The 25,610-nt window shown below is 39.5% G+C and overlaps 2 protein-coding genes across 4 annotated transcripts in view; both read right to left on the minus strand.

The window, feature by feature from the left end:
* ST8SIA4 (ST8 alpha-N-acetyl-neuraminide alpha-2,8-sialyltransferase 4) overlaps positions 1 to 17,449 on the minus strand; it is a gene marked incomplete at its 3' end in the record, with an annotated part of 88,557 nt that extends 71,108 nt beyond the window's left edge. Inside the window, exons 1-2 of the mRNA XM_081317029.1 lie at positions 17,013 to 17,449; positions 728 to 859 (exon numbers count right to left, since the gene is read on the minus strand). Of these exons, the coding sequence (XP_081173155.1) occupies positions 728 to 859; positions 17,013 to 17,125 (245 nt within the window). The 5' untranslated portion in view covers positions 17,126 to 17,449. The remainder of the gene's footprint in view (positions 1 to 727; positions 860 to 17,012) is intronic.
* Positions 1 to 25,610, minus strand: part of SLCO4C1 (solute carrier organic anion transporter family member 4C1) — a 726,014-nt gene that overhangs the window by 209,490 nt on the left and 490,914 nt on the right. The window lies entirely within an intron of this gene.

Genomic DNA, 25,610 nt, shown 5'->3' on the forward strand with positions numbered 1-25,610 from the left:
GAATACGCAACTATACAGACATCTGTAATTTCAACTATACCTTCCGCTTTTTACTTTTTTCCTGATGGCAATTAAGAGGAAGAGCTTGGGATCATGTAGTTAACATAACAAGAGTGGTATAGTAGAAAGAAAGTATACATTTTGTCTTCTGAAACTTCTGAAAAGAACTGCTTTGCAAGGACAGTGCAAAGACTTATCCAAAAGAAAAAAGGTTAATTTTCAACAGTGACTACTAGAGGCTCCTAAAAAGTTGATGTGCAACAAATATCACTAGTATGTCCTGTTTTCTAGCTAAAAATCAAAACATTATCAGTATTATTTACTTTCATATTTCTATTTAATCAACTCTGAAATATTAAATGTACGCATACATTACATGATACCCTTGCTCATAGCCCAAAGGCAAAGATTGCTTTGTGACTTTTTCCCAAGACAGTTTAGATCAGGCATGTCAAACTCGCGACGTCACGTGACGTATCGGAACTTTTGCCGAAAATGGGATGGGCGCGGTTTCTCTGTGACGCTTCGGCCCACGGGCCGGCAGTTTGACACCCCTGGTTTAGATCTTCTGTAATTTCACAAACCCATACTGTGCTGTAAACCAAGAGAAATTTATTTTCCCAAGATTATTCATCTTCTAGAATTATCCGGCACAGTCCACAAGGTTAAGTAAAAAAGGTTTCCCAGTCTCATCAAAGCTGCAAGCTATATTATTGAAGATACTAACCTTATTTCCAACACCAAGGAGGAATTGATTTTCCATCTTTCTACAGAATGCTGGAACACTGAAGAGCCACTCTTCCGGCTTATTTTATCGGAGCTATTGAGCATTGATCTACTTAAACTTTGCTCACCATCTCTGAAACACAATGTAAAAAGAATGAAAGGTAGTAGTTAGCTCAGACATAGCCAAAATCTTCCTTTGGCATCACTTCACAAATACCAGCTACAGGTATTATTTTAAATTTATTACTTTATGACAAGGCAAATACAGTATCTAATACAGGGGTGTCAAACTGCCGGTCCGCGGGTTGGATTCGTCATGGCAAAACTGCACCCACCCTATTGCTGGCAATGGAAAAATGTCACGATACGTTGCGACACGTCATGTGACGTTGCACGTTTGACACCCCTGATCTAATACAAGTAGTCCTTGACTTACAACTATTCATTCAGTGACTGTTCAAACTTACAGCACTGAAAAAGTGACTTTTTTAAATACATCAGTGGCAGCATCCCCATACTCACTTGATCAAAATTTGGCACTTGGCAATTGGCATATATTTTTTACAGCTGCAGTGTCCTGGGGTCATGTGATCATCATCTGTAAACTTCTCAGCTAGTTTCTGACAAGCAAAGTCAACAGGGGCAGCCACTTGCTTAACAACCACATGAGTCACTTAACAACTGCAGTCATTTGTTCAACAACTGTGGCAAAAAAGGATGTAAATTGAAGCATAACTCAGTTAACAGAAGCCTTGTTTAATAGCAGAACTTGGGGCTCAGTTGTGGTTGTTAAGGACTACCTGTACTTCTTTCTCCTTCTATTTTCAGTACAACAACACACATACTTTGTTTTTATTTTACACACTGGTTTCTACTGAATGGGTAGAAGCTGAAACTTCCTTAAAACTGGAGGTTTTTTTCTATTAATTGACTGAATCTTTCGCCATTATTTACTTGCTAGGTTCAACTTATAATGCATTATAACTATGATCTGAAATGTCAGCAGAATTTCCATCAAAAGTAGGAACTCTCTATTTTGATCTGAGGTACAGTTACTTCCTATAATTGCAACCTGGCTGGATCAGATTAAAGGCCTTTATTAATTCCACATCAATATTCACCTATCAGCCCTCCCAGGTAAACTAGACAGGAAATATGCATGATGAACAAATTCTGCTTTATTGTAAGGCTACATTAACTGAATCTTGCAAGTCTGGAAGTACAACCTGACCAGGTGGGTCCTTCCTAAGTTTCTTTCTGACTGTTAAGCCACTGGGGGTTCCTTCTGCTCTTGTCTGATTGTTTCCTAGTAGCATCTCTTCCTCTCATTCCCCAAGATCACCCACACATTCCATTACATCATCATAACAAATTACTACAGGTGTGTTGGGAACACAAAGTGCTTCCAGGTTGAAAGAATTGAACAGTGACATCAACGTTGCCCACGGGGTGCCAGTTGGGTGCACCTTCCTTGTCCCCATTAAATTGCTCACCAAAGTGGCAACCATTTATACACTCGCAGTCATCCAATTTTGAACTGCTAGCTGGAGCATATGACAGCTCATCCCTTCCTGCAGCAACAACTGGATCTTGAATGCTAGCCTGCTGATCGACAGCCCAGCATCCTAACCTCATGAACCTCCATGGTCCCCCATCATAACAGTTCTCAAGATATTAGAGGAATTCCTAAAGTACACCCAAATGAAAATAACTCTCATCCTTTGAATTCCAAATCAAGTGATATTTAGAGCAAAGACAGCCTTAATATAATGTATAATTATCATGACCTGTATCCATTAAAATACCTACCCAGCATGTATTTCTTATTTATTAATTTCTTTTAAATCATCTAAACCAGGCATGTCAAACTCACAATGTCACATGACATCGCACGACATATCACAACTTTTCCCCCATTATCGGCAATGGAGTGGGCGCAGTTTTGGCGTGATGTATCCGGCCCACGGGCCAGCAGTTTGACATGCCTGATCTAAACCAATGGGCCTGTTGGTTTTAGCTATTTTTAGTCTGTCAGTGAAAATTAATAGCAGACTGTTTATCAATGTCAGTCGTCTGTTTTTCAGGAACTTTTGGGAAAAATTCTGCGTAGGCCTATCCTACAGCTTTTGCAATGAAAACATATGCATAAAATTAATTTTACTATTCTCCTTCTCTATTTCTAAACAAGTGGCCAGAAGACAAATCAGAACTAAAACAAGAAATGGCTTCTCATAATGGGTTATATTACTTATTTAGAGACTCCCTCTCTAAACTAAGATGAATGCCATACTTTAATGAATAATAATAGTTTGGTTTATTAATAGGGATTTGCTTATTAAATTTGTTTATTAAAAGTATTTGATTGAGTAAATATGTTACAAAATAAACAACTATGGTGGATCATTTCAGTGAAAATATCTATCAATAAATAAGGCCTATTATTCATTAGAGTGTGGCATCCATCTTAGTTTAGAGAAGGAGTCTCAGCAACCAAATATGGGAGGGAAAATCTATGTCCGCTATGCAGCATGACATAACCCACAAAACAACCCTTTGCCCACAGGCATACAGTATTTTTATTCTCTTATCAATCTTGCACATGCTGAACATAACAGAAACATCTTAATTCTACACTGTTTTGATTTATTACTGGAAGAAAGAAGTAGAATGCTCATGTAGCTTTTTAACTAAAGCTACTACTCAAGCTATGCCGTGCAGGGCCACCCAAGACAGAAAAGTCATAGCAGAGTTCTGACAAAACGTGATCCACTGGAGAAGGAAATGGCAACCCACTCCAGTATCTTTGCCATGAAAACCCTATGGACAGTACCAAAAGGCAAAACAATATGACGCTGGAAGATGAGCCCCTCAGGTTGGAAGGCGTCCAGTATGCTACTGGGGAAGAGCAGAGGGCTAGTACTAGTAGCGCCAGAAAGAATGAAGTGACTGGGCCAAAGCCGAAAGGACGCTCAGATGTGGATATGTCTGGTGGTGAAAGGAAAGGCTGATATTGTAAAGATTTTTTTTCCATAGGAACCTGGAATGTAAGATCCATGAATCAAGGAAAGCTGGACGTGGTCAAACAAGAGATGACAAGACTGAACATCGACATCTTAGGAATTAGCGAACTAAAATGGACAGGAATGGGGGAATTTAATTCAGATGACCATCAGGTATACTACTGCGGGCAAGAATCCCTAAGAAGAAATGGAGTAGCTTTCATAGTCAATAAAAGAGTAGGAAAAGCAATACTGGGATACAATTCTCAAAATGACAGAATGATCTCAGTTCGAATCCAAGGCAAACCATTGACCGGTTCTATGAAGCCCTACAGCACCTTATAGAACTAACACCAAAAAATGATGTCCTTATCATCGTGGAAGATTGGAATGCTAAAGTAGGAAGCCAAAAGATAACCGGAATAACAGGCAAGTTTGGCCTTGGAGTACAAAATGAAGCAGGGCACAGGCTGATAGAATTTTGTCAAGAGAATACGATGGTCATAGCAAACACTCTTTTCCAACAACCCAAGAGACGGCTCCACACATGGACATCACCAGACGGTCAACACAGAAATCACATTGACTATATGCTTTGCAGGCAAAGATGGAGAAGCTCTATACAGTCAGTAAAAACAAGACCAGGAGCTGACTGTGGCTCAGACCATGAGCTTCTCATTGCAAAGTTTAGGCTTAAACTGAAGAAAGTAGGGAAAAGCACTAGGCCACTCAGGTATGAATTAAATCATATCCCTCTTCAATATACAGTAGAGGTGACAAATAGATTTAAGGAATCAGATCTGATAGACAGAGTGGCTGATGAACTATGGACAGAGGTTCACAACATTGTACAAGAGGTAGCAACTAAAACCATCCCAAAGAAAAAGAAATGCAAGAAAACAAAATGGCTGTCTGAGGAAGCTTTGCAAATAGCTGAGGGAAGGAGGGAAGCGAAAGGCAAGGGAGAAAAAGAAAGATACGCCCAATTGAATGCAGAATTCCAGAGAATAGCTAGAAAAGATAAGAATGCCTTCTTAAATGCACAGTGCAAAGAAATGGAAGAAAACAATAGAATAGGGAGGACCAGAAGTCTTTTCAAGAAAATTGGAGAGATGAAGGGAACATTTAATGCAAAAATGGGCATGATAAAAGACCAAAATGGAAGGGACCTAACAGAGGCAGAAGAGATTAAGAAGAGATGGCAAAATTACACAGAAGAACCATACAAGAATGAGCTTAAAGTCCCTGATAATCACAATGAGGTGGTCACTGACCTCGAGCCAGACATCCTAGAATGTGAAGTGAAGTGGGCCTTAGAAAAGCTGAGCAACAACAAAGCTAGTGGAGGTGACAGTATTCCAGCTGAGCTATTCAAAATCTTAAAAGACAGTGCAGTAAAAGTGCTACACTCAATTTGCCAGCAAATTTGGAAAACTCAACAGTGGCCACAGGATTGGAAAAGATCAGTTTACATTCCAATTCCAAAGAAAGGCAGTGCCAAAGAATGTTCAAACTATCGCACCATTGCACTCATTTCTCATGCTAGTAAAGTTATGCTTAAAATCCTACAAGTTAGACTCCAGCAGTATGTCGATCGAGAACTACCAGAAGTACAGGCAGGATTTTGAAGAGGCAGAGGAACTAGAGATCAAATTGCCAACATATGCTGGATCATGGAGAAAGCTAGAGAGTTCCAGAAAAACATCTACTTCTGCTTCATTGACTATGCTAAAGCCTTTGATTGTGTGGATCATAACAAACTGTGGCAAGTTCTTAAAGAGATGGGAGTACCAGACCACCTTATTTGTCTCTTGAGAAACCTATATGTGGGCCAAGAAGCAACAGTGAGAACTGAACACGGAACCACTGATTGGTTCAAAATTGGGAAAGGAGTCCGGCAAGGCTATATACTGTCGCCCTGCCTATTTAACTTATATGCAGAGCACATCATGAGAAAGGCAGAGCTAGATGAATCAAAAGTTGGAATTAAGATTGCCGGAAGAAATATCAACAACCTAAGATATGCAGATGATACCACTCTAATGGCAGAAAGTGAAGAAGAACTAAAGAGCCTCGTGTTGCGGGTGAAGAAGGAGAGTGCAAAAGTTGGGTTGAAACTTAACATTAAGAAAACCAAGATCGTGGCATCCGGCCCTCTCAATTCCTGGCAAATAGATGGGGAAGAAATGGAGGTAGTGACAGATTTTATTTTCCTGGGCTCCAAGATCACTGTAGATGGGGACTGTAGCCAAGAAATTAAAAGACGCTTGCTCCTCGGGAGGAAAGCCATGGCAAATCTAGACAGCACACTAAAAAGCAGAGACATCACCCTGTCAACAAAAGTGTGTATAGTCAAGGCTATGGTCTTCCCAGTTGCAATGTATGGCAGTGAAAGTTGGACCATAAAAAAGACTGAGCGCCAAAGAATTGAGGCCTTTGAACTATGGTGCTGGAGAAGACTTCTGCAAGTCCCTTGGACTGCAAGGCGATCAAACTGGTCAGTCCTAGAGGAGATCAACCCTGACTGCTCTTTAGAAGGCCAGATCCTGAAGCTAAAACTCAAGTACTTTGGCCACCTAATGAGAAGGAAGGACTCACTGGAGAAGAGCCTAATGCTGGGAAAGATTGAAGGCAATAGAAGAAGGGGACGACAGAGAGTGAGGTGGCTGGATGGAGTCACTGAAGCAGTAGGCGTGAGCTTAAATGTACTCCAGAAGATGGTACAGGACAGGAAGGCCTGGAGGAAATTTGTCCATAGGGTCGCGATGGGTCGGAGACAACTTCGCAGCTAACAACAACAACACTATTACAACCTTATTAACTAGACAACACTGTAAGCCAGGGTGTCAAACTCAATTTCATTGAGGGCCGCATCAGCATTGCGGTTGCCCTCAGTGGGCCGGATAGGTATGGCCAGGGTGGGCGTGGCCTACTGGGTGGGTCTGGCTAGAGTGTGTATGGCCTACTGGGTGGGCATGGCCAGCTCTACATCATTTGCATCAAGGGTGCCTATGGGGGCCTGGGCAGGAGTGGGACAGATCTGAGGGTCTCTGGCAGAAGGAGGGTCTCTGGGGCAGGGCCAAGGCAGTGGGGGCCGTTCCCTCACTGTTTCCAGGATGGCTTCGCGGGCCACATGAAACCACTTTGCGGGCCGCATCCGGCCCCCGGGCCTTGTGTTTGACATGTCTGCTGTAAGCCATTGGGTCATCCTTTGACAAAAAGGTAGTACATTCTGATATGATCAGAATGAACACTAAATTGTAGGCTGGCCATATTTTGTTTACCTCAATGCTGAACAGTCTTGTAATCAACTAAGAAGGTTATATATCATAAATAGAAAAATATAGTGGCAAATGAACTTCAATAATGCCAATATTTATTTACCTAAACAGATAAATAGAATGACCACGGGAAGGCAAAAAAGCAATGGGAGGAGTAGCAGCTTATGACTTTCTGCTAGCTTCCCCATTTACTTTGCTTTTGGTGAGGAGCATCGGAAATCACAATCAGGAAGTGGGGATGCGGTAGGAATGATGCTTTGGTGTGACCATCATGGAAATTTCAATTACACAAGAGTAGTGGGTCCTGAATTTTATACATTTTTAAAGTAACAGATTTTAGGTACCTTGATTTAAAGATTGTCATGGTATTAGCACCATTTGGGCTAATTTGAGAGTACAAACAGATAAACATAAAGAAGATTTTAGTAGTATAAAGATATATTAATTAGGTAGGTGTTACTGTATGGAAAAAGGTTTTCATCTAAATGAATTGAGGCAGTTAAGTTTTTTTTAAATATCTAATGCATTCATACTGTTGCCAAGAGGTCAATGACGTCTCAATATAAACTAAGGAGAGATTTGACTTTGGCTTTTTATCCATCCCAAGAGCACAATTATTTTACAATTCTGTTTTTATGCTGGTATTTTACTAACTGTGATGAGCCACTCAGAGTCTATGACTGGGGCTCTTGTGAGATAAATACATTAACTATGATGCCTGAGAAAATCCAGTTAGTTTCTGGAAAGTAAGAATCTGTTTTATACAAGGTCAGATCATTTGTCCACATTGTCTTGTACCATCTGAGTAGCAGCCAACAACAGCTTCACTTAGAAATCCTTCTCACAACATAAGATTCTTTAAATGGGAGGAGGGCCAACAACTGAATCTGAAGACTTTGGCATTAAAGCTATAAACACTATCATAAAATAAATGTTTTGCCCATAAACGTCACACAATAAAATGTGTTTACTTCTATATAGAATATATCAACAAAGCAATGTACGTATTAAAAAGACAAATCTGATGCAAGTGGTACACAAAACAAATCCAACAAACACAATCAAATTATTTTACAATTAAATTAAAGAAAGAGCAGCTTTAAAAGTGATTGCACAGGATAGAACTATTAGAACACCCAGAGTAAACAAGAAGCACCACACCACAAATTAATCCAAAGATCCAGTTAAGCAGATACATCTTCAGATCAGTCTCAATTGTAATTAAAGAGGGAGGGAATTTCACAGTTGAGAAACCTATGGCTCAGAATTGGCTGTTTTGGGGTTGTTTTTCAATGAATCCCTTGCAAGTCCAACATCTTCAAGAAGGCAGTTCTGCTAAATCTTTACCTTTCAAGACAGATGTAAAAGAGAAAAAACAGTTGTTAGATAGGAAGGCCTAAACCATACAGTTCTTCATATGGCATATGTAGTTTAATCTTAGCTTGACAGCAAATTGGCAAGATCAGACTTAACACAGCTATAGCACACCATCAAAAAACTGTAGTGCCCTAAAAAGAATGTAGATTTCTGTATGCTGCATATAGCAATCTCATGTCACACAGTGGTATCCAGAAAGACTAAGTTCTGCTTCATCGCATCTTGAAGCTTGCCTAGGAGAACTCATAGGATCAATGATTGTATGTATGATTGATTTACAGATCAAAGTTGAACTTAAACTAGGTTTAAAGAAAACTAAGCAAATTTTATTTCAAACTTCATACATAGTAATTTTAAGATGGGGCAAGGAATGCAAATACAAATACATTTATGCATGTACATAATATTCTTTTCAAATTTAATGTTATAAAGAATAATGATAAAAGTTTTGGTGAACAATGTTCACATAGATCTCAGGGAACAGATTCATGCCAAAACTAATTACACAGCATTTCTCTGCCTTCCAAGTCAGTCATATGAAAGAATCCCTTTTAAATAATGAACACACACAGTGCTAAGATTTGTGGGTGATGTTGCCTTCATTTTCCTGAAGCAGCATCATAGCACACTTAAAAATAAAGTGATCAAAATATCATGATGCATAACAATTGTACGATGAATTTCCATTTGTACTGAATTTGCTGTAGCCCCTTAGAAACTTCCCAAAAATGGCATGGGTGTTTCACAGTATACAGTGATATACGTTCACTAAAACATAATTTGGTAGTGTAGTGCAGCATGGGAGCTAAGGTTTTGGAACTAAAATAAGTGAAAGGCAGGTTCAAGTCCACTCTCAGTGATCGAAGTTCTGTACTGGCCGTGCTTTCTCAATCCAATCTAGTGCAATGGGTTATTGTAGTAGAGGTGGCAGAACCTAAGGACTGAGTCCAAAGAGGAATCAGCTTAGAATCTCTACATAGCCACAAATGAACTAAGTCCAACCCTTCTTGAGTTCCATTGACCTTTATCTAGCACCAAGCTAGTGCTAATAGCTAGTACATAGACATGAGTAGTAGTAAATCAGTTTATTAGAACTTTGCAGATAGTCTTGATCTTTCATGCCTGGCAGTTAAACTTATGGGAAAACCTGAAAAGGAAGAGCTGGGTTTGTTGCCTTGTGTTCCTGGGAAAAGGACGAATATAAATGGGGCGTTGTCTTACCTGAATGTGTTTTCTCAGCATGATGATGGAGAATCCACGAATGGGTTAACTCTGTCTTCCTACCCAATTAGACTAAGTCAGTCAAACTTGCCACGCCTCTCCTGGGCCAGGACACCTCCCAGTCACGATGAAGGTGAAGCAAATGACGACAGTCCGACGTGTTGGCTGCCATACCCGACACAGGACCTGACGGACACTGAGGGGTGGGTGTGGATTCTCCATCATCATGCTGAGAAAAGGCGTTCAGGTAAGACAACGCCCCTTCTCCAGCATGATAGATGGAGAATCCATGAATGGGACATACCAAAGCTGCCCTGTCCCTATGGGAGGGAAATATATATATATAAATACACACACACACACACAACCTGCTCAATTACTCAGAAGAGATGATTCAGCAAGATTTCTTGGAGCCAAAATCAACACGTCTATTCTGGGCACAGACTAAGTCATGACTGGGAGATATCCTGGCCCAGGAGAAGCGTGGCAAGTTTGACTGACTTAGTCTAATTGGGCAGGAAGACAGAGTTAACCCATTCGTGGATTCTCCATCTATCATGCTGGAGAACAGACAAATAAATAATTGTCCATAAAAGTACTCATGCTTTAAATACGAGTAGTTGTTGACCTACAAGACAATTGGAGCCAGAATTTTCATTGATAAGCAAGATGTTTGTTAAGTGAGCTCCACTCAATTTTGCAAACATTTATTTTTTAACCATGGTTAAACAAATCACAGCAGTTGTGAAATGAATCATGTGGTTATTAGGCAAATCCAGCTTCCTCTATCGACTTTGCATATTGGAAGACAACTGGAAGATTGCAAATAGAGATCACATGATGCTGGCATGCTGCAAACATTGAAAATACATGCTGATTGCCAAGCATCCAAATTTTGATCACGGGACTGTGACATGCTACAATGGTCGTAAGCATGAGGATCATTTTTAAGTATTTTTTTTGTAACAGTGCTGTTATAACTCTGATCACTAAATGAATGCTTTTAAGTCAAGGAAGGTAATCCTTGACTTACAATCATTCATTTAGTGATCATAACAGACCTGAGCAGTCAAAATGTTCTGAAAACCTACAGTTAATAAAAATAATAATATATAACACGGTCTATTTAAAAAAAGTTTGGGTAATTGTTTCTGCTTCATGCTATTTCTCCAACTTCTAGTTAATATTCTTGGTCTGTTGGACATCTCTTCTGGTTTATTTTTATCCTTATTTATCATTTTTTAGTATACCATCTTATTCTTTTGTAACAATTTTTAAGGAAAATATCCTTTTACATACGGTCACTAAACAACACATACCAATATTTTTTCCATTTCTCACGAGTAACTTATTAGTCAAGCTTTGTAGCTAATCATGTCATCCAAATCAGAATCAGTCATTTCGGCAACTGTTTGAGGTTTGGACAAGATTAGCTACAAAGATGTGCACATTGAAGGATGTGAAAGTAAGATGGTATTATTGTATGCCTCAATATTCTGTATCTCATCAAATAAACTTTTTTAGGCTTACTGTGTTTTCCAAATAACTCTGTTTGAAAAATCTATGCAATATTCTCCTAGGATAAGTAGTTTTTAAATCTTGAAACATAAATGAGAATTTAGAATGCTTAACTTGATTTTGCCTCTCATCCTTAATTGTTTGTATGATTATAATGTTGTTTCTGTACTGAATCTATGTTGCTGTTCTGTTTATTTTTTAACCTGCTTCTGTCAGCAGGTAATCTCTACTTAAAAAAGGCCACAATTTTTCTATCAAAACTGTAATGCAATATATTATAAAGGGGAGCGTATAAACAAATTCAGCAAAAATAAAATCATCTGAATACTGTCATGCTTCTAATCAAGAGTCTTCACATCAACTTTTACCACAAACTAACAAAACATTTTATTTCTTGTGGCATTAAGTAGAACTTATACCAGTTGAGAACACATTTCCAGATAGCTTCAAATTTTCCATTTTTATACTTCAATTCTGTAAAATTTATTCAAACATAAATGTCTGTGTGCCGTATTTCCACTGAATCAACCATAGCTAGTCTCTCTTTTCCCCAAACTTGATTAACAGGTTCAATAAATAAATAACATTCTTGATATGTATCTCATGATGTGTATTACAGTCTTAAAAATTGGAGCTGCCTTGATAGAGACAGAGTGGATAGAAGAAGTAAGTTGAATATTTTCATTTACGGTCGAATCATCATTCTTTGCCAGAGAAGTCATTTGTGTTATGCTATATACAATTTTGTTTAGAGAAGGTACTACTGCCATAATTTGACCAGTGAATACTATCTGATAAATGCTAGTTTGTACCCCCTCCAAAAAATAATCCTTTTACTTAAAAAAATTATATGTTATAAACTTTTAATTGGCTTTACAATTTGGACACCATCATAATGCAATCTTGTTATTGACTTGCTAAAGCTGATTTAAAGTAATATTTGTTTTCTCTTCTTTTAATAGAAAAATCAAGCGGAACATTTCTGCCTCCATCCTAACCAATACAATAAAATGCTATATGTTTTTCTTGTAAAGCAAGCCGTATTTATAAAATGCTTTGCGCCTCACTACAAGCTAAGTTAGTTTGTATATAAAGCAATGTTCGCTTTTACTGGATGCCAGGCAAACACAAAGTTTTAATTTCTAATATTTTACAATGAGTTACAACTGAGAAAATCTCAAAACTCAACAAGCAACTGGGCCATTTTACAGGCCTACAAAATCTGAGATCAGTGATGGCTAGAGAGATGCTAGAGTTGGGATACATTTACTTCATTTTGATTTTGGTCCTTGTTTCTTTATAAATATTAAAAATATTCCAACTTAAAATCTTTTAAACAGTTATTAAATAGACAATTACAGTTAACCAATATGCAACAGAGTAAAAATACAGAACTATATATAGGTTTAGCTAGGCATATGATAATAGAGCATATTATCCTTTAGTTACAGCTTTCCAAATGCCAATCTTTTTAAAAAATGCTAAAAACATTCAAGTATATATAAGTAAAATTAAAAGTAATAATTTAAAATGAAAATGTAAAAATGAAGTGTTCAGTACTTCTCTCTTTTCTTTTTCATTTTCCCCTAACCACTATTACTCAGATATTTATACTTTGCTTTAAATCTTTATAACTATTGCTTGAACTCAGCATAATAAGGCCAATCAGATGGTTCATTACCTTTTTTCTTTAGCTGTGCCCAAGTCTAAAATATCTGTAACTAAAATTCCTATCCCATCATCTCCAGCCAACATGTTAATGGCCAGTGGCAATGGAAATTCTTCTGCAGAACACTGGAAAACACTAGGTCAAAGCAGTAGATAGCTAATTTGGCAGCAAAGAGGCTTCCACATAAATAAATGAAATATAAAATAAGTGAAGTGATGGGGGAAAGATAGCTGAAGTTTTACTGTGACTGAAGAAACGTGTATTAATAAAGGTGGGGGCAAAATTGACAGTAATTCCATTGGATATTTCAATGCTGTTTTAGCCAATTTTGTTTTACAACAGATTAACCAACCAACTCAGAAAGTAATAGAATACCAATCAACTCTCAATTCTGCATGTAGCTACCAAACTGTGAAAGTAGATGACTTATTAACCTTTCTCCACAAGCACCCATTCAAAGCATAATGCAAACTGTATTTTCCCTCATCTCTCCACTAGTAAGAAAGCATTTAAGAACCCATGAATATATGTTCTGGGTAACAATTAAAAACACAGACTTCAACATAACCTTGTATCTGGCTCTAAAGTAAGATTTTTAATAGATCAGACCTGCCCAGGAAAACAATTGTTTCGCTATTCATTCTGGAAAGAAGTGAGCAGCCTACAGAAATATTTCTATGAGAAAATTTTAATACGGAGAGGAGGAGGAGGAGGAATAGATAAACCAATACAAAAAGAAAAGTTTTAGAAACAGGTTACAGTATTGAAATCAAGAGGCAAGTTAGCCATGACTTATTTCTAACCTGCAACTTCTCTCCCCTGATCACTGCTCTATTTGGCCTTTTAGCTTAAGCTTCAAGGAAGCCTGAATACCTGGATTATAAAAAAGGCATTAATCCCCAACTAGAACTTTCCAGAGCATTTGTCCATTTTAACTAAGTTTCTTCTAAACCAGGAATACCCAAATTCTTCACCTCATCAACCCCTGGGCTCAGGAATTCTGGGAGTTGAAGTCCACATCCTAAAGGGGCCATAGTTCCCCACCCATTTTAGATGGTTCATTTGCACCCCAGACACCATTTATTGTATTAAAAAATACTAATGTTACTAATACTACAAATGATAATGGTAACAATAATATATAGTACCATCAACCCTTGGGGATCATGACCACTTTGGGAAGCCCCTTTCAAAATAGTACTACAATTTCACTGACTGAAGATTGACTTAAACCAATAAAGATAGAGGATATCTGCCAGATGTGGGCTATTTCTGTCGCCACTGGCTGTTATATAGTTCTTGCACTGCTTCTGCTACCAAGTGGTTTCACACAGCTGCATTTTTTCCCCTACATCTGTAATTTCTGAGGACTTACCAGAAAGCACTGAAAGTGCCACTAACCCTCCAGGATGAGTATCATGCAAATGCATTTCCTGTGGCTGGGCAGGGGGACTTTGCAAACTCTATTCCGACTTCTATGAATTACATCCATTGAGTCTACTCAGATGCAGCTACCCAAGTCAGGATTAGATCCCTGACCAGTCATGATTAGCACTACTACTTCTTTGCACCTCAGAGCTTGTTCATTATCAACTGTTTCCTCCCCTTTTTCACCCTGCATGCACCCACAGGACCTGCCACCAGTCAGCACACTTGATAGATAACTAGGCATGTCATTCTAAGCATGAGAATAAACTTGCATCTTAAGGATGTGTCTAAACTCCAGCCTTCAGGAGAGTGATCTGTGATTGCTATTAACGCAGGCAGGGAATGCTTAGTGGGAGAAGAAAGGAATCCAGGGGGATCTATCAATCCTTTTCCTAACTTAGCTCCATAAATAAAGAAAACACAGTTAACAGGGTTCTTTCTTGCAGCAGGAAAATACACTGCCAGTAGGAGCAGCACAATAAATGCTGGCATAGTTTTCAACAAGCATAAGGCTTGGTGCCGGTGCTTTAACCAGAACAGATGTATTTCCAGAGGTTTATCCCAACAGTTTAGGAAGGAGGAGGTGTAAAGCTGTAGGAGCTGCAGCTACTATTTGGCAGAAAAGAGCCAAGAATCGTGGCTGAGGGCTAACAAAGAAGCTAATCTTTTGTCTCTGCTGGCACCTCTGAAACCTTATCACCGAAGCCCATCATCCATTGGTGCAGCACTTTTCCTGTTTGTGCAAACCTCGCAAAAGCCGGCAAGGATTTGCAGACCACTCTCACTAAAGACGAAACGCGAGCACGGCGCCTTCTATTTTATTTGCTCGGGAGCGAAGCACAAAGCAACGGAGCAGACTAATGTTGCCAAGCTGCCCCCTCTCCGGTTCGGCTGTATCGGGGCGGTTGTACCCCGCAAGGCGAGAAAGCCGGAGGAGAAAGAACGGTCATCTCCAGGTTAGAGGGGTGAGCTGCTCTCAAGCCCACCCACCCCCTTCTCGCCATGTGCCCGCTTTTCCTGCCCTGAACTACAGCTGGACGATTTTGCGACTGAGTTGTGATCTGCAGCTTCGCCGAGGAAGGAGACGTTTGCAAAGAAAACGCTATCTAGGAATGGGACTGTATAGGGGTGGGAAGGAGACGAACAGTCCTGGCTGACACGCATCCCCAAGTCTCCCCTGCGCTACCATTCGGTTTCCGCAGGCACTCCCGGATTTCTCGAGGGGCTAAGCAAGCAGACACGCATGAAATATGTAGGTGCCGGTGGAGGGAACAAGAATCGGAGCGGAGGCAGACCAGAGAAATACACACACACACACACACACACACACACACACACACACGCCCCTCTCCAGTACGGGCAGCAACTGCTCTCTTTGCTGGGCGGGAAGGAGCGGAAGCAAGTTACCCTACCTAAACGGCGTTTTTTGCTGTTAGTGTACGCGAACCACGTTGGCTTTCCTAGGCACCGCCGCTCCCCACCCCCTCTCGGGCACGCCTTCCCACCCGCCAACTGACATGCCTACACCAAACAAGCCATCTTCAGGATTAAATTAGTCCTATGCCCGCCAACGGCAGCGTAAAAAAAATACAGCAGTAGCAACAGCAACCAGGATCCTCCTTGAATCCTCCAAAACGTTAAGTCGACAGGGCTGATCCCGCCGCTTTCTCCAGTTGAGAAGCTTGTCAGAATTAAATACAACCTGGTATCGTAAAAATGGGGGAGGTTCCTTTTTCCCCCCTCCCCTCCCTTTAATTGCGCGGTGCGAACTGCAGTCTCGCCACAGCTACGTCGCACTAGACGGGCTAAAGTTTTGTTTTGCTTTGAAAGTGTCAAGGCTCGACAGTCGGGGCGCGTGGCAATATGAATCATTTGTCATCGCCTCAAACGAAAAATAGCAGAAGGGCGGCTTCGGACGTGTTGTTGCCCAGAACGAGCACTAATAAAGAACCTGGGACGTGCCCCTCTACAAAGAGGACACACGTCCCTCAACACAACACAACACTCATAGAAAACTGAAGCTTTCGGGAGAGCACAATATCAGCAGCAGCTGAGCGCAATCTAACTTGCTTCGGCGCTAATCCGGTTTAAACGATCTAGAGATGAAGCGTAACCCAGGAGAAGCGGAAAGAGACATGCGGGTTTGGAATAGTCAACATACATGATGAGCACTAACTTGGCAGTAATTCCCACTTTTCTTATACTGCTGGTTGAGAGGGGGGGTGGGGAATGGCATTCCTTCCAGAAGTTCAGCTATGCTTTATAGAGAAGGGTTGCGGATTTGGAACGCCCTGGACCTAGACGGAAATCATCTCAAGCTACTCTCGCTACTTCACAATCTGCCGTTGCTTCCAAATATCGAACGTGCCCCTTGTTTTATTCAACTCTTTGCAACTGCCCAGCCGTCGAACAACTCATTCGGGCAATCACCCTTTCCCCCCTCCCCCTTTCAACTTCTTTCCCAAAACCCCCGCCCTCGTTTTCGTCTTGGGGTCACCTCTCTCCTGAAGCCGGCCGTAACGCTTAGTTAGGTACGCGAGGGTGAAATCGCAGATTGCAAATCAAAAGGAAGTGGGCGGCCGGGGGGGAGAGAGAGAGATCTTCACAACATCCTCAAAAAAAAAAAAAAAAATACACACCTACTCAATACCAGTTGGGAAGGGGGGGCTGAAGGGAGGAAACACCACCGGCCCCTTTGCACCTTAATGCGCTGTGTGCGCATCCCAGCTCTCCTCCCTTTTTTTTTTTTTTTTTTGGTCAAATACGTGTGAAAGCAAAGGCTTTTGCATTTACCCGTTGGGTTGCGCCTCCGGGTGCCCCTCCGTTCTTGCAATCTCTTTTGTCTTGTAAAAGATCAGGAGGATACTTATCGTGCAGATAGTCCACCTCTTCCTGATGGAACGCATGTCTCCCGCAAAATCGGAATTCCTTCTATTGCATTTCCTTTGTTTGGCAGGATGCAAAGAGAAAAGGGAGCAAAGGAGATAAAACAAAGCAGCAGCGTTCGGCCAATTTTTTTTTAAAAAAAATAAAAAAGCAAAGGGAAAAAAAAAAGCTGACTTCGTGTTGTGGGAGGCGAGGCTGCCGTTGCTTTCTCCTTCCCCCCCCCTCCCCCCGCCGCGGGCGAAGTCCTGCCCGAAGTCCACGCGCTCCCGAGATCGCTCGGCAATCGCTCCTCTTCCAAGCTCCTCTCAACGCTGCCTTCCCGTTTAGGTAACGGCAGAGGCGGCAGCCGCCAGTCTCCGGGGCGTCACGTAGCCCCGCCCTTTCCCTGGCGGGGAAATGATGAGCAAAGCCCGGCCAATAGGTGGCCAGAGGAGGCGGGGAACGCTGCTTCTTCAACTTTAAAACGCGCCTCTCGGAGAAGAGAAGCGAAGCTTGCTCGGGGTAGCCTTCGGTGCCGGCTGGGAAGAAAGCGGCCAAACGAAAGGTGGTAGCTTGACAGGCTTCTTCACCCTTCCCGTCCCCCCCCCCGCTTAGGTTGCGAGGATCCTCAGTGTTCCTCGAGAGCACTTAAGCAGACGTAAGTCCCCAGGAGTTCACTGACGCTGATTCCTGAGGGGTGTGAGCAGTGCTTTTTTTTGTAAAAGAAAAAGGTGCCGGAACTCACACGTGTCATACAACCTTGCCTTGCCTACCCTACAAGGTTCCATCCCAAAAAGGTGCCGGAACTCCGTTCTGAGCGTTCTATGAGAAAAAAAAAGCCCTGGGTGTGAGTAGGGATTTTTTTTTCTTCTCCTGGTCCGTCTTACCTTGACTCTGCGTTGCTTGAAGGAAGGATGCAATCCAAAGACGATCGTGCTTTTGTTGCAAGATGATTTGCATTTGTTTTATTGGCAAAAGTGGCGGTAAAACAAAAAAAAGTGGAACTTCTGAGTGGTCTAGCCCGTGGTTAACGTCCACCTTGACTCAACAACAATTTATATGGTGGTGTGTGTTGTTGCTTTTTCCCTGACTGCTTTTTGACTCTTCAAACTAATCCTAAATCCCGAGATTGCCTGATGTCTCCTATTCAAGTATCATCCGGGTCTGGCTTGTCTTAATTTTGGGCTTATCCCAGCGCTGAAGGTGTCCTTCGAATTCACCATTGAGTTCTGTGAAGGTATGGAGGGATGACCTTGGGAGAAGGGGCAAAAAGGCACAACAAGGGCAATACTCGGTTAAAAAGCAGCTTAGCCCGCAGCAGGAATGACACCCCTAGAGCTTAAAGAGATGGGAGAAATATACTTTCAGACTTGCAAGTTTCTGTTAATGTAACCTTACAATAAAGTATAATTAGCTCATCTGATCATGTTTCTTGTCTGGACAGATTTATACAACGTTCTAAATCTGGATTAACAAAGCAAAGTTCCTGGGTTATAGAACTGATTATGCCAAATAAGTGAAGCATACTATAATATGATTGCTTTATTCATACGAGGTTCACACCATATAAGGTAGTGGGTGGGATATGAAAACTTGCTGAACTACAAACTACTTCAGGTTAGCCCAGGCTAGTAGGCTGTGTGAACATGATTTTCACTCTCCGTCCCCTGGAATTGGAGGAGCACTGACAAACTTGGGAAGAGGATCTCTCTTAATATAGAAATTAAGAATTATAGAGTAGGTGGGAGAAGAGCATACACTTTGGTGGGGAGGAATTTACTAAGCTATGATGGACCTATTTTAACCAGAGGGATTTTTTTTTACTTAAAACATCAGCATGAGAAACTTACCCAGTTTTAATGGTTAAGGTCTGCTGGCTATATAAAGAGAATCTCTGGGTCAGACCCAGTCTTAGTGTCTAGGTAGCCCCACCCTGGTTCAGAGAAACATGACTGATAGCCTGTGTTTAGGAACCTGCTCTAGAATTATATGCATACAGCTAAATTAACTGTACCAGTTGGATAACAATGCACAAATCTGAATGCAGAATTGAACAGCTTTCCTAAATCTAGTCTGAATTGTACAATCCTTTGAAATGGTAATACAATGTGAGATAGGGCATAAATACTCAGTGATGTGGGGCTTATACATATAAAGCAGCCAATCCAAGTTACATTCTATAAATATTCTTTTACAAAATATAAGATATAGTTTTTATTCCAGTAAAAAAAACCTAACTGCTTCTATATTTGTTACAGATTAGGGATTTTATAAAGATTGGTGAATTTAATGACCAAGCAATTATTTGAAACTGGGATTTCCCAATGCCAGAATAAATACAGAAGCAATATTATGCTGTGTTGTAGGATATGAATAGTGGATTGTTCTCAGAATAATATAGAAGCACAGCATTGTGGCTCTTGTTCAAATGATTTGTCTGGTTCTCAGCATTTTACCTCTGTGAAATGGGTTTTAAAGCAGGATCCAAAAGAAGTAAACTTTTTTTAAAAAACTAAAACCACCCTGTTTGTACTTGGACTCCTGAGTACCATTAACCTCTCCCAAATTTGAAATATCATGAGTTAACCTATTTCTTTTGGTCTTACCATATGCTGCCTCAAAGTAATATGCAACTCAAACAATACTTGACTAATAGAGTTTTAAGGATCTTTTCAATGCATTCACCAATCTCTCAAGAGCACTTTGAAAGTAATATACAGTAGTCTTCTAGTACTTATTTCTGTTTTCTGTTCAATATGTTGAAAACAAGAGCAAACCCCATTTGATCACCCTTCTACTTCAGATGCCATGCTATCTCTAGTGGTAAATATCTTCTCTATCTTCTCATTCTTCACAAAAGGGAAATAAATTACATAAAAATTCTCTCTTTTTAAAGATCATTTTGTATGTTTGAGAGAATGAAGGGTTTTCAGTAATAAGTTTTTCAATCCTTGCTTGAGTTTCTAGGTTTTTTATTTTAAAATTTAATGAAATCTAGATTTTTCTATTTGTTGCAATTATGTTGTATATATTAAATATGTAAAAATAATTTAGTTTGAGACTGATTTATTATATGGAGGGTTTTTGTGGAGAATCTGGGTTTATTTGAGCACAGAAACTTGGGGTTTTTTAGGCAACCTGCTGGCAACCCAGAAAGCCCAGATCCTGGTAGGTTGTTGAGATAAAAGTAACTGTTATACCATTGATTACTCAAATACTACACAGCTGTAGGTTTTCAAAGATAAAAGTAGTGTTACTCTACTTTCAAACATATAGTAGCCAAGCCAGAAACAAATCTGGTAGGTTCTTGAGCATAGATAACATCATAGGATTCTAAAGGTTTTGAAGACCATATAGGAGCCGTGACCAGGGGGGCTTTTGTCCAGCTTCGTCTGGTGCGCCAGTTGCGGCCCTATCTGGACCGAGATGCCCTACGCACAGTCACCCATGCGCTTGTGACCTCCCGGCTAGACTACTGCAACGCTCTCTACATGGGGCTGCCCTTGAGGACCACTCGGAGGCTTCAACTGGTGCAGAATGCAGCTGCGCGAGTTGTGATGGGAGTTTCCCGATACTCCCGTGTAACACCTCTTCTCCGTGAGCTGCATTGGCTTCCGGTTGCCCTCCGGGTGAAATTCAAGGTGCTGGTAATGACCTATAAAGCTTTCAATGGCTTGGGTCCGGATTATCTAAGGGAACACCTACTGCCGGCATCAACTTCCCATCGTCCCGTGCGCTCCCACAGGGAGGGCCTTCTTAGGGTACCGCCGGTCAAGGAATACCTGCGGGTTATCCCCAGGGGAAGGACGTTCTCTGTGGGCGCGCCGGCCCTTTGGAACCATCTTCCCACGGAGCTTAGGACTGCCCCCAACCTTCGCTCATTTCTCAGGGATTTGAAAACTTGGCTTTTTGAGCTGTCTGGCTCAGACTGAGGGGTTTTAATTATTCATTAATGGGGTTTTAGTTTAAATTCAGGGACTTAATTTAATTTTAGTTTTAATCGATTTTAACTTTGTATGTATGTATTTTTAATTTTTCCCTGTAAACCGCCCTGAGTCCTACGGGAATAGGGCGGTATACAAGTTTAAATAATAAATAAATAAATAAATAAATAAATAAATAAATAAATAAAGGTCTAGATAGTTTTCACACTGGCAAGAGTTCTTATGTGCAAATAATCAAGACATCACAAAGGGCAGTGGAAGCTTCTGAATTCTTTCAAACTTTCCATCAGAAAGATGTTAGGAAAACAGGAGGTAAGAGAACAAACTATAAAGATCTTGCATTTTTATAGTATCTTGAATTAACTTTTTAACATTTATAACCTCTTTTATACCATTTTGATTTGGCTCTAATATATTACACTCTGGATTTTGGATTTTTTTTCCCTAAGGTACTTACCTTTTAAAATAACGTTATTTAAAAGTTCTAGAGCACGTAACAGAAGAACTAGTAGCTCCTGAAATTGGGTCTTCAAATAAGACCATATATTTGATATTAGGAAAGCTGAATATTAAATCATACACTAAATCAGTTATTCAAATGAGTTACTTCTATGAATGAATGTTAAATAGTTCAATTAAGGGAATGAAGATACCAATTGAGAGAAATCCTGTTTCATAGCTTTTAAAGATGACACACTCTATTTTATGGAGTATGGCTTTGAAAGAGCAAAATGTAAATGCAGAAATAATTGTACATTAAGCTATTCAAATTACCCTGGGCAAATTAGTATGCATTTTAAGTAAAAGCATAATATATGCTTTGGAACAGCAGACTCAGGCTTTAATATTTGTGCTATGATATGAAGATTCTTGTTAGACATGAATTGAGCCACAACACTGGACTAAAGTTAAAAGCCTAAATTAGAATTTAGGGTCCATGTTCTCATTTGCTCACAAAACTTACTGACAGCACAATGGTATACATGTTCACCAGAAGTATATCTAAATTCAAGGAATTATTTCAGGCCAGTGGATCTGAAACTGCAGCCTGCATAATTTTAAAGCAGTTATTTGCCTCCTTACTATATTATCACGAACCACATGTTTAAACTAGTTTAGTGGCTCACATTAACTGCTTTTGCACCTCCTGCTAAGCCATAGTAACTATTTGATTTTTTTGACAATTGTTTTAACCTTCTGCAACTCACTGGGAGCATTATATGTAAAATGAATTGGAGAGGGCAAACCACACAGATCTTTACAAGCAGAATGGGATAAAAGTAGTAATAGTTGATGTTACTGGAACTATAGATGCTTCTGACTCTTTGACTTTTCTTTTCTTTTTCTTTGTGATATGTACCTTCTAGAAGAAGCTTTTCATGGTTCTCCAGTTTTCTGAGGTCCAAAAGCATCCATTTGGGGATGACTTATTTCAGAGAGTAGCCTCCTTCTTGATGCTAGGTTGGTACTTGCCTTTTGCCTTTATGGAAACTGGTGAAAGCAGAGCTTTTCCAGGAAGCTTTAATAAGCACTTCCTGTGGTTTTTTTTATGGCTCCAGTTAAACAATCATCTGATTCTGTTGTGCCTTTATAAATTATACTGTTTTGTGTTCAGGTTCTTATGACATTAGTCACCAGGAGTCCATGGTAATTGCTGTGAAATTATGTTAATGTGTAGTCTTGCAATAAATCTGATCTGTTTCCTGTCTGATCTTTCCTTCCCCATATACTTAATTGATTGTTTCCTAGGCAGCATCTATTCCCTGTCTCCCAAATTCATCCCACATACTACTACATATTAGTCCTAGTATAGAAACAAAATAATAATAAGCCTAGGCTTTCTATGTATTTACTCTTGGTAGAGTACAAATCAGCCTTCCATAGCCTAGATGCCTTTCAGTTCCCAGAATGGACTACAACCTGCTTGGCATGCCAAAGTCTCAGGTTCATCACTGGGGTCGCCAGTGAACTCAACCAAACACCTGATGATATTTCAGGAGCTGATTTCTAAAAACTTGGTAAGCTTGTGCTTAAGAGATAACACTGTACTGAAGCTGATGGTTGAATAGTTTAACCTGGTATAATATAATATAATATAGTAATATAGTTCTTCAACTGCAGTGGACCCATAGCTGGAGTTCAGCTTTTAACAACATCTCTATTCCAAGTCTGTCTTGATTCCAATTTTTCTTTATAATATTATAGCAGAGCCTGGGTGCTTTCAGTTTGCCCCCCCCCAATCCTGGGTACTTGCCTTCAGTTCATCTTTGTGGGATGCTGGAATGGTTTTTGGTTTTTGATTTAAGGCAGGGAAAAACTCTTACTGTCAAGTTTCTTAATCCACTTTACAACATGTTATCTTTGGTTAGCATTTGAATGTTGATTTGTTTGAAATAAACCTTAAAATAATTAACATAATCTTTTGAATACAATCTCTTGGCTCACAATGCAATATACTAATCAACTAATTCTGAGAGTTTGGAAATAAGATTAGGCATGGCTTTGGTACAAATAGCCCTTAGCGTATGATCACTTATTTAGCAACTGTTCAAAGTTATGACAGCACTGAAAAAGTGACCAGTCTTTACATTTCTGACTGTCCCAGTGTCCCAGTAAGTGACATGATTGCAATTTGATTTGGGCACTTACAAGTTGTATGTATATGATTCAGTGTCCCAGGGTTATGTGACTATGAGTCCTTCGGGAAAGGGCAGTATACAAATCTAATTAAATAAATAAATAAATAAATTTGTGAATTTCCTAGATGACTTTCCACAAGCCAAGTCAATGGGGAAAGGTGGATTCACTTAACAGCCATATGATTCACATATTGATTGCAGAGATATGCTTAACAACCATGGCAAAAATGGTCTTAAAATTGGGTGCAGTCTTGTGACAATTCATTTAACAACTATATCACTTAGCAATGGAAGTTCTGGTCCTAATTGTCGTAAGTCAAGGACTACCTATAAATGATAGTCCTGCAGCATACTGTAGATAATTATGGGGGCAGTTAAGGGGACCTTTTTATTGTTTGAACAAATCATGCAAATGCTGACCTCTGTGAATTTACCAAATTTTAATAGGATTAAGTATAATGTTTAATTCAAAATAAGAGCAACAATGATACAGGAGAGGATTATAAAATGGTCATTAAAATGCCACAGTTTTTCCAGCTTCAGCATAAAAACAATGTACGTCCCTTTTTAAAACCAAAGATTCAAGAGTGAATTTTGACCCCTTTCCCCTTGAACTCAAGACATCTGCAGCATTTTTCCCCCATTTACTAAAATTGGACATTGATCTGAAATACAAAACATGTTTTCAAAAATCAAATAACCTGGTTCTCGATCTTGTATTAAGAGTACTAGTAAGTACAGGAAGATTAAATTGCACTGACTGGCTGCCAGAAATTTCCAACAAAAGTGAATGAAAGAAAATGTATCCCAAGCTTTAAATGTTTCACTCAGAATCTTATTTATATTACTTCCAGTTTCCCCACACATCATTCCCACAAAAGAGATAATAGCATGAAAACATTTAAACTGGCCAGAGAGATAATAGAGCTACAAAAGTTCTCTAGAACATATTCAGTGCTTAATTTTTCCCCTCCAGAAAAAAAATCTACATCATTTTCAAAATAGCATATTTTATATTTTGACATATGCTTCTACTAAATAAAATAAGAGAAGGCTGTACTTCTAACCTTATTTTTTGAATGCATAGTTAGATCTGTCACTTATACATACATATTTTGATTGAACAGAATAGAAAATAAACGCCATAGTGTTGAGTCATTTACAATAAACATGATCTAATATTTAGCATAGGTTTAACATTAATTCATTTCCTTTTGCAAACAGGTTTGGTAAAAGAACAATAAATGGCATGCTAATTCATTTTATAGTTGTATGTTGCATTGAACTGAACAGGTTTTAAATTATAAAGTCTGTTTGAGAAATAGTTACTTTCAGACACTTATGACTTTTGGTTTCTGTCAAATACTGAAAGAACATGTCTAGAGGGTCTAAGCTTTATATATTTTCCAATCAAATATATATAGGACTCAAGGATTCCTAAAAAGCATCTCATCTGTTATGGTTTTTGATATACCTGGTTACCTGTAACTGGGGGTGACAAGTCTCTAGTCCAGAAAAAACTGCTATTCTGTCTATGCTTAATACAAACCTCTAGTTACTATATGATATGTAGGAAGAAGAAAAAGAGGAGGAGATGGAGTAGAAATGTATTAGATTTATAAGACTGTCATTTTAGAGTGATTCTAGGCAGCTTCTTTTAAAATGTAACAAAAACAATCTAAATGAAAAATGTACAAAAATTAAACAACACACCAGGGAAGTACATTGCTGCTATTTTGATGTAAGCCATTATCTTTTGTCTAGATCTAAGTGAACTGCAGTGGGGCTATTCTTCATAAACAGTTTGCATTGTAATTTGTAACTATTCCCAGGTACTAATTCTGCAGGTAATGCAAATCATATTTAAAATAACCCTGAACTGCCAATAGAAGAATAGCAACCTAAAGAAACATCTCTACAGAGAAGTCCTAATGTGTATTTCT

This window comes from Vipera berus (genome assembly GCF_964194415.1).
Source record: "Vipera berus genome assembly, chromosome: 2".
Lineage (NCBI taxonomy): Eukaryota > Metazoa > Chordata > Lepidosauria > Squamata > Viperidae > Vipera > Vipera berus.